We start from the raw sequence: 18,160 nt of genomic DNA on the forward strand, positions 1-18,160 counted from the left end.
TTATACTTATCTCCGCCTTAAATTCCTAAATTCCTAACCTAACTATCTTATAAGAATTAAAAGTTATTATACGAATAATAATAAACCCTTATACTTCTTCTCTAACCTGACTATATCGCTATACGGGTAGTTCGCTATCCGAGCTATTACTATCTTATAATACTTCTACCTAATTTATAGTAGGTAGAGAGATACTAGTAGGAGGAATAAATCGTAGCTCTACTATATCTCTAAATAAATACCGAGGCGCTTATTCCTTCTATTTATAGTTCGTATAATATCCTTCCTATATACCTAGGAGTCGTATACGATACCGTAGAAGGGATACCTATATCGGGAATTCCTATAGAGTCCGGTAAACCGCTAACCGCGTAAGATTATTAGGAGGGCGTTTACGTATACGAGGGTCGTCCGGCCTAGATCTAGAATAAGAATTCTAGTTAGAAAGTACGTACGAAAGAAGAGGAGTAAGGACTAACCTACTTAGTAGTAATAATAAGATTCCCGTTCGGCTTTATCTTTACTAGAAACTCGTATAATAGCTAGGTCTAGACCTCTTATTACTATAGAGTATAGTAGAGTTATAGTAAAGCCTAATTACCGGTACGAGTTAGTCGTACGATCTTATATTTAGCGCTACCCTCTACTATATATACTAGACGTACGATATAGAAAAGGGCTTAACTCTATAGGCGGCTTTTATCTAGCTTATACCTAACTCGTATAAGAGCGTCTACAGGTATAGTACCTACTATAATAGAGAAAGATAGGATTAGAGGAGAAGAGCAAGTATCGAGTAAGAGTAAGTATAAGATAGAGTCGGAGGTAGAGATAAGAGGGTTAGGAAGTCCTTAAATATAGGAAATAGTAGAAAAGAAGCTAAGATCTACTAAGAGGCCTCTCGTACGATAAAGAGGAACGTAGTAACGACTTTTTCTTTAACTCTCTAAGGATAATATCTAGAGCGAATAAAAATTCTAAAGTCGCGGAGTTTTAAATAGATCTAATCGCTAGTCTTCTTTATTCTAGTAATTCGTACGAATAAAAAAAGGTTAACTATAAATAAAACCCTTAATATAGGCTAATTAAAAATAAGCTCTAATATCTCTAAATTAAAAAATAAAAGAAAGGTTAATAAAGTCTTTATATAAACTAGTCGTACGAGATAACCCTATATATAGGTCTAGAGGAGAAGATCTAACTTTAGAGCTAACTAAGGATATAGGTCCTCCCGGTCGCACCCTATCAAAAAATCTCCGCTATTTTAAGTAAATTAGGGTTAGATCGTACGAGAGTAAATTATAACTATAGAAGCTTAAATTAAAACGGGAGATAGTAGATACTCCGAATTAAAATATCCTAAAATTTAAGCTTAATCGTACAAGGAAAAAGGCTTATAGTCAGCCTTAGAAAATCAATTGCAGTAAGGTCTAGCGTTAAAATACTGCCTATACTGAAAGACTCTGACCGCCTTGCAGTGAGCCTCACTACACCCGGTACTATAGGATAGGGCACCGAACCCTCAGGGTCTTGTAGGTTATGCATCCTTGTTAGGGAGACGTGGGGCTGTCATGACGAAGCCTGACCGATAAGGTGTCGAGTTGACACCTGAGGCGTGAAGTTGGGAATAGCTTCATGTTGCAATATCATATGACATCTACCTAGTATAGTCGAGCTATAGATAGGTACCTTAGTAGGTATCGAGTCTAGTATAGGAGAGGGTATTATAGGGCTAATTACTAGTCTAGAACTACCGCTCTCGCTACCGGAGGTTATTAAGGAAGATACGATTTATTATCGATAAGGTCTAAGCCTATAACCTATTCTTACTCTTAATTAGGCTCGAGCTTTAGCTAGGAAGGATCGTCTAGTAAGACTATATAGCGGTTATTTTCGTCTAGGTCTATAGGTAGATACTCGTATATAGTAGTTCGAGATTAGGTTATATAGAGGGCCTCGCGATAATATATATCTTTATAATATACCGTCCGATAAGATCGAGGCTAATACTAAGGAAGGAGTACAGTAGTGTTTCAAAAGTCTGTTCCGATCCCCACTTTCCATCACCACACCAACCACCCACATATAATTTTTCTTTCCTTCTACAACTACCTAGATAGCATCTAGGCACCCCGATTTTGGTGGTAATCGCAAGAAAAATAGTGAGTTAACCCCTACTTAACGTCAAGCTATTGTATATGCTATTAGAAAGGGTGATATTTCACGTGCTTAGCTAGTACAGGATTTTAGGTGCTCGGTCAAGACTATATATAACATCTTTAAACGCTACCAAAACGACTACACCTTCGATTCAGCGCCTCGTTTAGGTAGGCCTAGGAAGCTTAGTAGGCGTGATTGCACCTTCCTATATTTGCAAGCTCGCCGGCATCCTTTTTAGACCTATAAATAGCTATCAGCCTGCTTACCTAGTTATCCTTCTCGGTTAACAATTTATCGAGTTCTTCGCTAATTCCGACTTGCTAAACGTTTATCAAAAAAGAAGATTCCTTTAGGGCTTCAGACTACTTTAAAATGATAATATTTTATATTAAAATAGCGGAAGATAACTAATACTTCAAGGGTTGAAAAATAGATATTTTCAGATAAGTGTTCTATTTAAAGAACGTCGAATTCTAGGCCTAAATAGTGCTAGAGATTTGCTTCTAAGGCCTATAGGCGTGATCTTATTAATAAGCAGGTTTATGTTAAAGATATTTCATAGATAGTTTAGGGTGCTATCTGGCTTAGTAGTCGATCGAAGCTTATTATAATAGAACGAGAGGAATCTAATAGTCGGAAGCGAGGTTATACAACAAAATCCTATCTAGAAGCGTTAGAAGAAGGTCTTCTACCTATATATAGGCCGGGGATTATATTCCAACAAGATAATGCTAGGATTCATATTACAAAGCTGATATAAGAGTAGTTTGAAAGACATAGAATTTAGGTAGAAGATTAGCCTCCGCACTTACCTAATTTAAACCCGATAGAACCTGTTTAGAGATAGTTAAAACTGAAGCTTTTTAAGTTGCATCCTGAGCTTATAGATATAGGAAAGTCTAAGGAGGATTAGCGCTATTTTAGAAGATATATTATAGAAGCTTGGGAGGTATTAGAACAGAGGAAGATAGATAGGTTGATTTTAGGGATAGGAAGAAGACTAGAAGCTGTGCAGAGGGTTAAGGGTTATTATACAAAATATTAGTAGTTGCTAAGCGAGTCTAACCCTACCCGAATTTAAAACTTTTTACTAGAACTATATATTGAACCAGGGCGCTCAGCGGCAAGCCTGAGAATGCAGGCAGGATGATATAGCCTCAACAAACCAGCATACAAACCACCACACACCACAATGGAGGAAGCCTCCCCTATAGAAAGCAGAAGCAGATAGAGCAAGGAGAGTGTAAGAGTTGATATTTCTCCCTATTGGAGATCTGAAGCTATATCCTGTAAGGACTGTGTACTGGAAAGATATCCTCCAATTAGAGATCCCCCTTTGTAGGCCATTTCCCCACTACAATATCTAGAAAGATGGTGGTGTAGTGTGTAGTGTAACAGATATATATATTTGATGTTAGGGTGGTGAAAGTGGGGATCGGAACAGACTTTTGAAACGTTATGTATTACCGGTACTAGAAGCCTAGTAGGGTCTAGAGAGCGGGATAGTATAGGGATCTATTCGGCCGAGACGTCGCGAGGCTTCCGCTCTTAAAGTAATACTAATAAAGATATAGATTAAGGCTATCCTATTAGCTTCTAGGGATCTAATATTTTTTACGGAAGTAAATACTAGCCTAGGAGCCCTCGGTTAGGATCGCGTATCGATAGAGAGTATAGATTGCTATATATTCCCTCTAGTCGAGATAGAGAGGAAGGTTAGGCTATTCCGGGAAGGATCCTAGATAGCGGGATAATATCGTAGAATACGATAGTTGTAATTCGAGTATAGCGAAAGTCGCTAATAAGATAAAGATTTTATTAATAGCTAAATAGAGAGGATATTCCCTCCCGGCCTACACTATAAACGCGTCTAGCCGCGTGCTAGAACGCGCTTTGCTTTTTCTCCTCCTAATATCGCGCGCGATAGAGGATAGACGATAGATTAAATTAGGGGGTTTTAGAGGTCGCGCCGGATTAGCTCGCGAGGATCTACTAGTAGGGCGTAATAGCCGACTAGGTCGCTGTAGTCGCCCGGAGCCTTAACTATAGGGCGCACGGACGAAAAGCGTGGAATAGTCGACCATTCCCGAGGGAATAGTACAGTAGTTATATAGGGGCCACGTCAGACCGCATATTATAATATGATCTATCGTCTTTACTTAGTTATATAGGAAAAGTGTTGAACCTTGTATATAAATTAAGGATTATAGAGAGATCTGTAATAGCAAGAAACAGTGTTTTACTTTCCTTACTTGACGTTTATCTTCCTACCTAGTCGACAGGCTTTCTACCCTATACAAGTAGTTATTCTCTAACACCTATCTAGACAAATACTATAGTAGGTTTAATAGGAATAGGATTCTTGCTTTGTTACAGATTTTTCTTGTTCGTGGTTAGGAAATTAGACCAGTCCTATATTAAACATAGTGATATGCTTAGTGGCCTAGATCCCTATCAATCTGCTGCATTAAGGCTAGCTCGGCAGGCCATACTGGAAGAAATTCCTGGAGTAGCCAGGACCACTCCTCGTCCCATTCGAAATGAAGAAGCCAAGATGCACAAAAGAATTCCCAGAAGTCAGGAAACCAGCCGGAACTCTCCCAATCGACTAGAGCTATATCAAACGATCGCCCCCCTTGATTATTTTGGCGACTTGGATTCTCAGAGACTATAATATTCTTCTGCTGGACATCCCCATGAGTTAATGTAGGCCGGTGACCTTGAAGGACGCGAGCGAGGTATTTTTCATAAAAGCGAGCTTTATAGTCTGGGTGATTATTGCGTTCAATATAGGCTCTGTAATTACTCACAAGGCCCGCAACGAAGGCAGGTTCGCTAGAGAAAGGCCCTAGAAATTTCTTATCGCCAGACTGGCTATAGAAGAGGTAGTGAGGAACACTACCCCCGTCTAGGCCTCCGAAAAAGTTAGGCCATGGACACTCGATATTTCGCATCATATCGAATATAATGTGCAGGTTTGCGATAATATCATCCTTCTCACATGACGCTAATGATGGCCAAATAGAGTCTAGCTGTACCCCAGGGACACGTTGCATAATCAAGAAAAGTTCTTCGGAATCATAGTACATCGCGTATAGCCGAGGAGCTGGAACTTCCGTATATTGTTCAAGGTAAGCCAGAGCCTGGCCTTCCTGGACTCTTATGCAACCTCCATATTTCACAATAATATCGTCATTTATCGCCACAATCTTCGAGGCCGAGGTCTCCCATAAAATATTGGTACAGGCACGAATTTCTTCGGTTGGAGGTAGAGTAGGTAGAGGCTGGGAGTTCTGGAAGGGGATATCTATTGGTTTCCACATCATGAATAAAGTAGGAGTCGATAGAGGTAATATTGAAATGGATGATTGCTGTAATAGAAGAAGACGTGCAGAAATAAATGAGCGGAAGGAAAATGAGTAGAGGGGAAATGAGCGGTCAGAAGAGGGGCCCGCCAGCCCCCAAATCTGATTACTAATAGCGTCCTTGAATAACTAACTAACTTAACAAACTAGTGAACCAGGACGCTCTACGGCAAGCCTGCATTCGCAGGCTGGATGAGATGGATCAGCGAACCGGCCAACAACACATACCACACCACGATGGAAGGAAGCCTCTCAGGGAGGAAACAGGTGCTGATTCAGCGAAAGATGTGTGAAGGTTGATTCTCTCCCTATCGGAGATGCGAAGCTATATCCTGTAAAGACTTGGTGCTAGGAAAGATATCCTTCAAAAGATCACCTATTGTCGGCCATTTCCTTACTACACAAGTTAATCATTTAGTTTAGCTACCTAATTAACCAACAGCGCCTACTAACAGCGCCTACTAACAGCGCCTACTAACAGCGCCTACTAACAGCGCCTACTAACAGCGCCTACTAACAGCGCCTACTAACAGCGCCTACTAACAGCGCCTACTAACAGCGCCTACTAACAGCACCTACTAACAGCGCCTGCTAACAGCACCTACAACAGCGCCTACTAACCAACTAATTAACCAACAGAACCTACTAACAGCGCCTACTAACAGCACCTACCGACATTGTCCCCTTATAGGGCCTACTAGTAGAGTGATATACGAATAGAAAGGGTAGAAATTATGTAGGAGCCAGTACGGTGATCGGAACCAGTCCTTACGCCATTCACTAGTCGTAGATAGGGACAGAACATATTCAGGTGTGGAAGAATTATTCACGAGGCTAATGCGGTGGCAAGAAATACTGCCCAATTGATGGAGTGTGAGACCTTTTCCGATCTATTCGGAAGAGGCCCGAGCATTACTGCAAATTTTATGCTGGCCTAGGTGGATCTTGACTAGGGCTTCTGGCATTAACTCCCGTACTTTATCTTCCGTGGCGGGAAGATAGGCACGTGAATCTACCAATCAGGCGTGCTATAGGCAGGATAGACTAGGTCCCTAAGTATATTCCCACCGAGTTCGATCGTATGGTGTCCAGAGCTAAGAGTACTGACGGCGCGGGGGGAGTAATTTAGGAAAATTGTAGCTGTTAGGATGCTACTTGCAGGGTAGTGGCCTGTTCGTCAGGTAAGGAAAATGAATATAATATAGAATCGTGACTGAATCGGAAGGGTAATAAGAATATATTATTCTAATAACTGAATCTCTTCAAGATTCAGTTTCAAAGAAATGGGGATTCTCTTTCTAGAACCTAAATATCGTCATTCCGCTGCTTGCCGAAAGAATAACGGTAAAAAAGTCCGATTCCGAATTCTATCGTGCTGTGCCTCCATGAACCGAAATCGTCAGACATACGATTCATATACGAAACGAGCCGGTCAGCCGGAATAACATCAAATGTGGTTGTTCTATAACAGTAGCAGTAAAGTCGGGAGTGGCCTATAGCGAATATCCTTAGTAATTAATAGGAGTGTCTCTATATAATATTAGCAGCAAGGCGAGGAAAGGGGGCTCTAGGTGAATCGTAAGTTAGCTGTGATACGGCGAGCCTCTTTAACATTTGCTCTTCTACTGTGGTCTATTACTATTAATCTCCTTTTCAGCGAAACTTCAAAGTAGAATCCCCTAATATCGAAGACTTCTACTTATAGAAATACCCGCTATTAACTTATGCTCAGGAAGAACCCGAATCTTATAGCCCCAGTCGATCTCTACCCTATAGTATACTTGATCGTAGCGTAGAGACCCGATTTATTCGCAACTTGCTATTTTTCATAATATTCGGGGCTATATACGTAGATTCCGCGAGTAAGTACTTGGAAGGAATATAATGATTGTAACCAAGTTAAATGGATTTAGTGGGGCCGCGGGTACTCTTCTAAGGAGCCCACAGATCCCCGGTCGATAAGAAAGTGACTAAGTTTCTTAGTGGAACGGCACTTAGTGAATCGACGCTACAATAATTCCTTCGGGTCTCAGGCTACCTCTATTGATCCAACCAATAATCCTTCAGGCTCGTAGGCAAAACAGCCTTGCCGTGGGGGCACGTCTCCTTCCAACTTCGTAGTCTGTCGCGTTAGGCGATTATTCTGATATGATAGCGTACCTTTACATCACAATATTTCCCTTTTGCGGACAGTAGGCCCTTTGTGAAAATATTGAGGGTTGGAATCTCGTGTTGGCTATAGTCATGCTGGCCAAAGTGATCAAATTGATCAAGCTGATAATGTTGGGAACCCGTTGGCCCCCACAATATCGGGCAGCGGGGTCTAGTGGGATGCACAACATCTCCTGGCCGCCGTCCAGTGGCCTCATCGGTCCCCTATCTTGTCATGTGCCAATGCTAAGAGCCATAGACCCTCGTTTTGAGGGTCAGGTCGAGGGTCGATTGATACCTGTTAGTGCCATAGAGAATATGCTATAGTGTGGTGCACTTCATCGCTGCCGAGAACTACTGTGGGATTTAGGGCTGCGGGAGTGGTGATCCCCTTTCGTCAGTTACCTTTCCTTTGCCTATATTTGTTTTTCATCCACTCGTTTTAACTGGTGTGCCCAGTTGGCCTTCCCTCCCCCCTCTACCGGCAACATCTCATACGCGCTGGGCTGGCAACAGATGGCGCAAATCCCTGCATATCGCGTAATAAAGAGAGGAATCTCCAATAGCAATAAGAAAAATGATTGATTGATTTATAATCGCCCAGTGTGGTCAATATCGAAAGATGGTATACTGCACTATCCTCTGAGATTAACCAGTCATTTACCCACTCTCCACCTACTGAAGCGCGCCCCTGTCTCTGGTAGCACTAAAAATGACATCTTCTTTCCTATTCTTATCGACAACGGTGAAGCCCTGGGATATACTGATACATGATATATAACTGGTTGGTTTTCTTTGGATCTATCGTCCAATTGTAGTCTGTTTTGTGCAGATTGCCAACTTCTCAACTCGCGCGAGCGGCATGATATTTGACACTATTCATGTTGGGATATCTTATCCAAATTTACATCTCTATCCAAAATCAAGAACATCAATTTTGACTATAAAAAGAAGATATGGGTTCAGTTGTAAAAAAAAAAATCACTATTCATTGTCTAATCTTTGCTGAAACCGCCGGGTTTTCATTGTCCAGTATCTTACTACTTTGAAAATCTATTTTCCTTTATTAACGCTAAGGTCTTACCCCTTCGTTGTGTGAATATCAAATATGGCATCCGCACGCAGTCAATCTCGTGGAAGGACTGACCAGCAGGGGGCAAGGAGAAGATCAACATCAAGATCAACATCGCGTCCCGCATCCCAGTTGTACAGAGTCTTTATACCACAGTTTGACACAGTAGCCAACGACCCTCTAGACCCCGGCAAGCGATATCACGACGGTATCTTCGTTGAAACGAACCAGCAGACGGGTGAAGGAAAGCTATATCATGTCACCGGCGACATCATCTCCAAATTCGGTATGAAGTTCGCGGTGAAGGATAATCATATTCCTCATCGGTCTGCGCGTTTTTTTGGAATTACAGAAATTGGAACAATTCCCGAATCCAGCTTGGGGAGAGTATATGGTATTTTGGACACTGTACCCAAGCCTACCAAACAGCAAGGACTCGACTTTTGGAACAAGTATGAAGGTGATACTCCATATATTTGGGTTAGGGAAGATGGGGAACGTTACGGGCCAACCGAACAGCGACGGCCAATCAGAAAATGTAATGAATGGACAAAGGATGCGAAAAAGAAGTTGGTAGACACTGGCATTTTGAAACTGAAAAAATAGATTGAAAAATGTCAAAAGTATGACAAGTCGACGACTATTGGAATGGGACGGGAGGGCTCAAGCGAAAAGGATTCCCGATTATCACTGATCACTCGCGTATCTACCAGAACCAGGCAGGGGTTCTGTTTTGGGCCGATGGAGTTCGGAGATCTGGCTGACTGGGGTAGTCGAGTATGCGGGGAGTGGAGCGTCTTGGAAGCGGGAGAGATGCAGTAGTGCGGGGACATGCGCCTAGACTAATCATTCGTGTTTTTTGGGGGGGAAGGGAGGGGGGTTGATGCTTTTTCACAGATTTGAGGGACAAAGATACTGACTAGGGCTTGCTCAATTATCATTTAATTATGCCCTAACACCTTGAGGGTTAGCAGTTGGTAGAAACCAGTATTTCTTAACTGGTTTAGATCTCATTTACTCTCAACCACCTTATCGAAACTACCGGTGCAATACCACTTTTCTTCAATCAATTAATTACTCTATTAACATTATATAGTTTATCCTACTGTAGTATTCCCTCGAGAATAGCATGCTATTCCACGCTTTTCGTCCGTGTGTGCTATAGTTAAGGCTCCGGGAGACCGCAGCGACCTAGTCGGCTATTACGCCCTACTAGTGGGTCCCGGCAGTCTATGAGGCAAAATATAACCTGAACTATACCCTACTATAGTATTCCCTCGGGAATAGTATACTATTGTCACATGATATTACAATATAAGCCTATTCCCAACTCAAGGCCTTAGGTGTTAGTTCGACACCTTGTCGGTCAGGCTTCGTTATAACAGCCCTACTTCTCCCTAATATAGATGTATAACCTATAAGGCCCTAAGGGTTTGGCGCCCTTCCATTAGGGATTCATGAACCCCTCTTCCCTGTAGCCTTTGCTTATCTCTGTTACATATAGGCCTTGTTAGACCGCATGTTGTAATGTGATCTATCGCCTTTGCTTTGGTTATATAGGAAAGTGTTGAAGCCTGTACATAAATCGAGGATTATAGCGAGATCCGTAATAGCAAGAAACAGTGTTTTGCCTTCCTTACTTAACGTTTATCTTCCTACCTAGTCCACAGGCTTTCTACCCTGTATAAGTAATTATCCTCTAACAATAATTAAGAGAGAAGGAGCGATTCTGAATTAAATTTCAAAATAATTTCCTAAATTTACCTAGGCCCTAGCAGGTTCTAGTAGTGTTCGTGAAGGTATAACTAGAATAGATATAAAAAATAGTATTTAATTCTGATAAATAAGCTGTTCTATAAACGCCAAGACTTTGCTTTTATGCAAAAATAGGCTTTGGGTTAGGCTCGGGCCCGATCCCCGGCCCAAACGTGGGCTTTGGCGATGTCTATCTACCATATCCTTACTAGTTTTCAATATCATGCAACTTCCACCTATCGTTCGGACCACAATACTACCTATACTAAAGGACTCTAACCGCCTTATAGTCAGGCTCACTGCACCCGGTATTATAGGACCGAGTTGGAAATCAAAAGAGAAAGAAGAAAAGATAAGGAAAATTCAATCTATATCAGTATCTAAAGGATAGCTATCTATATGCTGTAATGAATCTAGCAGGCTACGCGCGTGAACCTAATGCAAAGAGTCTGGCAACATGTCCAGAAAATAGGAGAAAAAATGAACAAGCAAATATGAGCCATGATCGAAGAAAAAAACAAAAAGCCAGTCTTGAACTTGCTATGACACGTGTCACCTGGCTGAAGATAGAGGGAGGCGAGGCATGGAGGGTTGGGGGGATGGAAACATGGAAATGAATGTGATGGGGCACCAGGCATTTTATTCTGCCTTCTTAGAAGCCTTGGTTCGAAGCTTCATCATGAGGAACACTAAAGCATAACCGCTGAGGGCAAAAATCACGCAAATTCCAGCATTGCGCCAGCCATAATAGTAATGGTTGATGTTGAGGGTCTTGAGGTAGTCGCTTCCACGGCTATATTGACAGACTTGGCACTGAGAAGTTGCCTCTGGATTGATCAAGTTGATGGCAGAGCCCGTGCCGGCCATAAAGTCGGACAGGTAATCTTTGCATGTTCCGTTGGGCGGATCGAAGTAAGCAAACTCGTCCGAGGAACAAGTCACCGTTGCATTCCAAATACCGAACGTAAGCATGCCTCCAAGAACATAGTTGAAAGGGTCGAGGTAGTAGAACCAGTATTTCCAGAACACATTAAGCTCCGGTTGGGGAACAAAGGCGCCACAGAACAGAACCAAACTGTTAACGATCAGGGGGTTGACCAGAGCTGCAAATGTCGCATTTGGAGCATAGGCCGCCACAAACTGTCCGATGCCGGTATAGATAAATTCGTAGATCAACATGATAAAGAAGATCGCTCCGACCTCACTAGATGCATGCGGCAAACGGGTCTGGTAGTACCAGCACACAAAGTAGAGGACGGCGCAAAGGCAAAGGTAAGGGAATTCGGAAACGATAAGACCCGTCACAAACGCCTTCCAGGAATACATTCTCGACTTCTTCTCACGGGCGTCATAGATATCACGACGTTGTATAAAAAGAGGTTGTAATTGATTGATGACTCCGGGTGCCACAAATGTGAAGTTGAAAATTGTAAACATCTTCAATTGAAGACCCTGGACAGCAGGTCCAAGATGCCAGAATGAGAATCCGTTAAGCAAGGCAGAAATAATATGTAGCTCCAGTTTATTGTTGATATATTTCGTGTTCCTCATCAAGGCAACATTCATTCGTTGCGTAACGAGTTTCGTTTGAGTCCAGAGGGAGGTAGCAAACTCCTTGCCGTCATCTAGTGTCCCCGGTTCGTTCGCGAGAGCGTCTGAGACAATATAGTCAAGCTCTGCTACAGCGGCAGCATTTTCAGGTGAATCTAACCAAACTTGGTGCCAATCTTTATCTTTCACAGCATTAATTGCACCAGTAACCACATCAATCATATGTTCAGCGGGATTGCTGCTTATCGGGCATGGTGCTCCATAATTGGCAAAATATTCCTTGACGGTACAGGCATTCTCGCCAATGTCGCCAAAGTAGACCATCTTACCCCCACGGGCAAGCAGAAGAAGGGTGTCAAACTGGGCAAATAATTGAGCGGACGGCTGGTGGATAGTCACCAAAATTGCCTGGCCAGCATCGGCTAAGCGGCGCAAGAATCTGACTGTGTTAAAGGCAGATTGGCCGTCAAGACCAGATGTTGGCTCGTCGAGGAAGATAAGAATACTAGGCTTTGAGACTAGCTCAACGCCGATTGTCACGCGCTTTCGTTGCTCAACACTAAGTCCCTCGCCAACCGTTCCAATCAGTGTATCTGCCAGATCGTGGAGCTCTAATAGATCGATAATGGTCTCAACATAAGCCAATTTCTCTTCCTTTGGGACATGCTCAGGCTGGCGAAGAAGTGCCGAAAATTCGAGTGCTTCTCTGACGGTCGCAAAGGGTTCGTGGACATCAAGCTGTTCGCAGTATCCAGCCATTCGCTGAAAGGATACAGGGAGTTCGCGGCCATCGACCAACACAACTCCCCGAATTGTGCCGTCGGTTTTTCGCTGTGCCAACACATCGAGTAGAGTGGTTTTTCCTGCGCCAGATGACCCCATCAATGCACCCAGCATTCCTGGTTTGACCCACCCGTAGACTTTATCTAGAAGTACACGGTCGCCTGTAGGGGTCTTCACAGTATAAACGAGATCTTTCCATGTGAAAACTGAAGTATTGCGCAGGAGACTGCCTCTATTCCGATCGTCCGCTGCAGTGGTGCGAGTTTTTTGCGACTCTGCCCTGGTGGATAACTGGGTCTCTTCATCTTCGCGCTGTTGGAAATTCTTCATCTTCTCTCGAGGAATTAGGAGTGAGCTACGGCCTGCCCCACCGCCCCGCCACCTGCAGGTTGAGATGATTGTAATAGCGACAAAGAACGCCCACCATCCACAGATGACTCCAAAGTTGCGCCAGAGTTGGGAATGCTTCCAATGTAGAGCAGCGAGATAGTTGTCACCGGCCACATAGGTAGCGCCTCGTTCTGCGCCTTGAACACCCGCACAGGATTGGTACCGAGAATCACTGTATCCATCTCCTCGAGGAATCAAGCTGCTCCCAACACAATCGATTATCGTATCATGGAACTCGTTGGTCAGAGCTGCCTGGAAGGAATAGGCCATTGGGTTTGCATAGTACAGCTCGATAAACCAGTTCTTCATGTGGGCCTTGGGAATCATGTAGCCGGCATACAAGACAAGGAATTTCATGATCACACCAGATAGGTTTGAAGCGACCTCAAGGTTGGGCGAAGCAGCACCAATTGACCTAAACATTGCGTTGATGCACTAACGCATGCAGTCAGCCCACAGAATCTCACTCATTATAGGCGTCATGATCTTCTTTCAACAATTGGCCCCTAAATATGAAACAGGGTAGATCCAACTTACAAAGGTGATGACGATGAGAATAATCCAAAACGTGAAGAATGCACCCGCGGTCGCTTTCAGATTGACCATCCAATACAACACAACACTCAGAATGGTACACTGGAAGATGACCACTGGAAGCTCTGCAGCTAGGATTGCTATAGCGTATGTCGCTGGATGATGGTAGCCAAAGCTCTTGTGTTTGATGAGGATTGGTCGCCCTCTGAAAGATCCGGTGACCTCAGCCATCGCCAATGTCACCTGGTAGACCTGGGAAAAGAAGATTGCACCACCCTTTGTGAATAGGCCAGCCGACGTGTCTGGAGAATCATAGAAGCAAGAGCCCACGATCAAAGCCATAGCGAGGGACACAAATTGCCGAATGAAGAATGTGGCTTTATCACCCCAGATGACTTGATACTGTCGAATGATACAGACCTTTAGCTGGTGTAGGAAACCAGTGGTCAAGGGACTGTTCTTTGGCAGCGAAGAATCCTTTTCAAATGCCACAGACTCTTTAAACATGGCCGTCCTTTCTTCAGCAAGAGGTGTTGTTGGATAGTCATACTCGGTCATCATGTTGTGGCAGATTGGAGATCTCTGGTAAATGGCAAGTAGACTATCATGGGTTTCAGGAAATGACCCCTCAAATCCTGGGAGAATCTTCCGCTCGGTAGGGACAGTGACACCAGTCAGATAATCAGCGACGTTGGCCCCGTCGGTGTATCCGAAGCCAACACTTTCCATGAACGATTTTGCTGCCGATGCTGGACCATAGAAAATCTGTCTTCCTTCGTCCAACACCAAGACCTTATCAAATTGCTCGTATATACCGTTACCCGCCTGGTATAAGGTAACGATGGTGGTGAGACCCATGATATCAGTCATGGCACGTATAGCTTTGGCCCACTCGAGTGCAGTGGACGCATCTAAGCCACGGGTACTGTTATCCCAGCAGAATACAGATCCCCTCGTTGCCATACATTCGATGATTGAAACACGCTTCCGCTCACCACCTGAAACGCCACGCACATATTCGTTTCCAACCTTGGTGTCCTCCGTATGCGCGATCCTCATTGTTTCCATGAGAAAATTTTTAAATTCACCTGCCCAGTCGGCAGGCGAGGCATTATCGGGGCGATGGAATGGAACCTTCAGGCGAGTGGCAAAATCCATAGTCTGGCCAACAGTCAGAGTTGGAAAGAAGATCTCTTCCTCACTGTTCATCACAATCTGGCTTTTGTATGGAGTGGCATCTCCAGATGGTATGGCACCGAAGTGCACGTCGCCGGTGACATTTCGATAGCCTTCTCTCCGGTTTGAGAGAAGGTTCAGCAGGGTGGTGCAACCGGAGCCCGGACGACCAAGCACAAGCAGCATTTCTCCTGGCTTCACACAGCCGTGGCTGTTCCGGAGGATCTGTTGAATCGGAGGCTTCTTCTTGAAGTCGCGGGCCATCTGGAAAAGGTTGAATTGGGAAAGGAAGTTTTCATTGACCGCTGCCTCTGCTGAAAGAACCTCCACGGTCAAGTTCTGCCAGGTGACTCCAAGCTCCCGCTTGCCATAACCAGCACCAGCATCGCGTTCCTGCATGGACTGGATCTTGCCTTGCAACTCTGAGGCGACTGAAGTTTTCGTAGGGAACAGTTCTTCATGGTCATTGCCTTTGAGGGTGTCATACTTCTGCTCCTCACGGACAGAAGCTTGTTTCTCTGTCACAGCGGACGTGGTTTCCTCACTCATATCCGCACCTTGGGGTAGACAGCCTTTACGTGCGAGTTACACAGCTTGGGTTCTCCGATATTAGGTTGGAAGTAGGAAAGTAAGGCCTTGGGCGAAGAAAATCAGGAATATAAAGGAAAGTAGTATGAACGAAGTTGAACGATAAATAATTGAACAAGAAAATTGTGTGAAACGAGTAACTATCCAGAGAGGTAGGAATGAAAAGAACAATGTCAGGCAAAATCCTTAAAAGCGTGACAGGACCGATCACCCTTATATATTTCTCCCAGGCGAGTGCGTGATTTTACAACGCGGGCTAGGAAGAAACTGCAAGGGTCCGTAGAAGGAATCAAGTGAGAGAGAGGCGTGTGGATAAAAATCATGCTACAGGGCTTCCATGTAGGCATTTTGGCATAAGTGTGCAGTCCAAGAGTTCATAAGATCGGCACATGATATCCGAGAAGCAAGATAGTATGGAGCATCTGTTTGCGATTGGATGCGTTAGTCCTAGTTCCGGATCTACCTGTGGGTATGTTAAATTCCTCATTCGATTATCGTGTCATCCACTTCGCAGTTAAAAACACCGTCGATTGCCGGGTCTGGACTTCACTTAATGAATTTAGAAAATGCAGACGAAACCACGTATAATGATAGTGGCTCTCGTTATATTACAAATCTAAAACACGTTTTACCTGGTGTGAGAAAGCCTGCCGATTAGAACTATTCCGCGGTGACCTTCTCGCAGAAAGTATTGATGGTGTATGAAGAAAAGAATGCATTCCTTAGTTGTCATAGAATATACATTAATCCACGATTCGACCTCACAACGGTCTAAGCACTCTTTCAACCTAAAGTGCTCAGTGCGATTCAGGCAGGCGCGGCGACGCAATTTTTCAAAATGGCAATTGCCTCAGTCACGTTTTTATCCTGTCTCTCGAATAACTTTGGAGATGGGTCTATCATTTTAGTCTAGAAAGAAGACAATGCATCAAATTAGAAACAGAGAGGCACGAATCTTCGGGACGTCTTCCGAGTTGAAGCGTGTTTTTAGGGTACGGGCAGTAGTACTTGCCGGCCCGGTAAGAATTCACCAGTCTCATGCCGTGCAAGCTCGGTTGAAATATTCGATATTATAACCCTCGATACTCGGTACACCTGGGGAGCTCAAATTCATAAGTGGTTCTCTCTGCACCTATCATATTCGTGGAGATCATCTTATTGGATTGGGGGGGGCGTAGTCTTCAAGGCGATCGGTACCCGCCGTTGGCCTGCGATGCCGAGCCGTGAGTTTCCATTATGCGGGCCGAATCGTGCATTAGGCCGATGCATATTTCAAAGAGGCGATTCTGCCTTGGATCGCCCTTATTGCGTGCCAGCGGCAAGTCTTATCGAGCATGATCACAATACGCATGATATCGCTTCTCGATTTTGATTCTCAATCAATCCAACACCTCGGTCCCGTACCTTCTATCTCCCAGATATCCGCACTGCTCCTACAATGCGCATCCAAGCAAGACATCCATCCGCCCACCTACAATACGATATTGTTCGTAAGCGTGTTCGTAAAGCTTGCGATCGCTGCCGTCTCAAAAAGACCAAGGTGTGTCATGAAAGATCAGGCGAAATATTTCTGTTGCTACATAGATTGGAGCTGACCTAAGAAGTGCGATGGAGCGATCCCATGTCTGCGCTGCCAAGCAGATCGAACCCCCTGCATCTTCGGGGAGCGAAAGAACACAAAAACTAAAGTATATCCGCAGGGGTGAGTATTCCTTTCAGAATATCTAGCAAAATTAAGTGAGAACTTACAAGTTAATACATTATCGTTTGCAGATACGTTGAAATGCTCGAGCAACAGCAACGTAGGCTGGTGCGTGGTCTGCTAAATTTATACCACCGCACAGCGGAGGGCAAAGGCTGGCCAGGTGATCTCTTGGGGCTCCAGACTAATGGGCATCCGCTGACCCATGTTCTGCTTGCCCGTCTTGGTGTTTTAGACGACGACGATAGCTGTATTGAGGAAAGCCCCAGACTCACGCCGCCGGAGATGTGTGGTGATGACATCCAATGCCAAATGCTGAGCACTGACGGCGTAGAGGACTCTACGGTGCTGGGTGACCAGTCGCATTTCAGTTCCTGGTGTCTACAGGCCATTTCGCCTTTCTTACCTACAGACACCCAACAGTCGTCTAAGCTGGAATTCATGCCGCCTGCTATTCATTCTTCCTCCTCGATAGAGAAGGAGTCAGACTGCTTCCTAACTCAAGACGGAGCCGCGCAATGGCTCCTCAGCACACCTGTTGATATCTAGAATTCGAATAACCTGACAGCTGATGTCGGTTGTTCAGGTCTTGACTTCTACGAAAGCTCCTCACAACCAATATTCGACAAAATGATGCCGAACTATAGCATGTTCCTCGAAAATTTGAACTTTGGTCAAAATCTAAGTGCAAGATCAACGGGGCCTACTTTTACTTGAGCAGCCACTCCAAGATTGAACCAAGAGGTACACGGATCAGTGCGCGTACGAATTTTCCAGGGTTATTGTAGATGGGACTCACAGCAAAGCGTAGCTCTATATACTTCACTAGAGATGCTATAGGTCCAATTGCAGAGTAGGTAGCTTTAGGCTCATCTCTCTGTACTGACTTAAGCCTTAAGCTACACGCCGGCCAGCTATTAGGTTATCTTCTCG

The 18,160-nt window shown here is 44.2% G+C and overlaps 4 protein-coding genes across 4 annotated transcripts; 2 read left to right on the plus strand and 2 right to left on the minus strand.

Annotated features, from left to right (window-relative positions):
• Nucleotides 1-4,595: 4,595 nt before the first annotated feature.
• Nucleotides 4,596-5,483, minus strand: N7462_002890 (uncharacterized protein; the record flags this gene model as incomplete). The annotated part of the gene is made up of 1 exon (XM_057074616.1): nt 4,596-5,483. The coding sequence occupies one exon, from the start codon at nt 5,481-5,483 to the stop codon at nt 4,596-4,598; it is 888 nt and encodes a 295-aa protein (XP_056934121.1).
• Nucleotides 5,484-8,784: 3,301 nt separating this feature from the next.
• N7462_002891 (uncharacterized protein) lies at nt 8,785-9,354 on the plus strand (the record flags this gene model as incomplete). Its single annotated transcript, XM_057074617.1, has 1 exon — nt 8,785-9,354. The coding sequence occupies one exon, from the start codon at nt 8,785-8,787 to the stop codon at nt 9,352-9,354; it is 570 nt and encodes a 189-aa protein (XP_056934122.1).
• A 1,788-nt stretch (nt 9,355-11,142) lies between these two features.
• N7462_002892 (uncharacterized protein) lies at nt 11,143-15,486 on the minus strand (the record flags this gene model as incomplete). Its single annotated transcript, XM_057074618.1, has 2 exons — nt 11,143-13,662; nt 13,765-15,486. 2 exons carry the CDS (start codon nt 15,484-15,486, stop codon nt 11,143-11,145), a joined length of 4,242 nt encoding a protein of 1,413 aa, XP_056934123.1.
• A 1,477-nt stretch (nt 15,487-16,963) lies between these two features.
• N7462_002893 (Zn(II)2Cys6 transcription factor domain-containing protein) lies at nt 16,964-17,776 on the plus strand (the record flags this gene model as incomplete). Its single annotated transcript, XM_057074619.1, has 3 exons — nt 16,964-17,065; nt 17,130-17,227; nt 17,299-17,776. 3 exons carry the CDS (start codon nt 16,964-16,966, stop codon nt 17,774-17,776), a joined length of 678 nt encoding a protein of 225 aa, XP_056934124.1.
• Between the last annotated feature and the right edge of the window lie 384 nt (nt 17,777-18,160).

The sequence above is a fragment of the Penicillium macrosclerotiorum genome (assembly GCF_028827735.1).
Source record: "Penicillium macrosclerotiorum strain IBT 26536 chromosome Unknown utg000003l_segment0_segment0, whole genome shotgun sequence".
Taxonomy (NCBI): domain Eukaryota; kingdom Fungi; phylum Ascomycota; class Eurotiomycetes; order Eurotiales; family Aspergillaceae; genus Penicillium; species Penicillium macrosclerotiorum.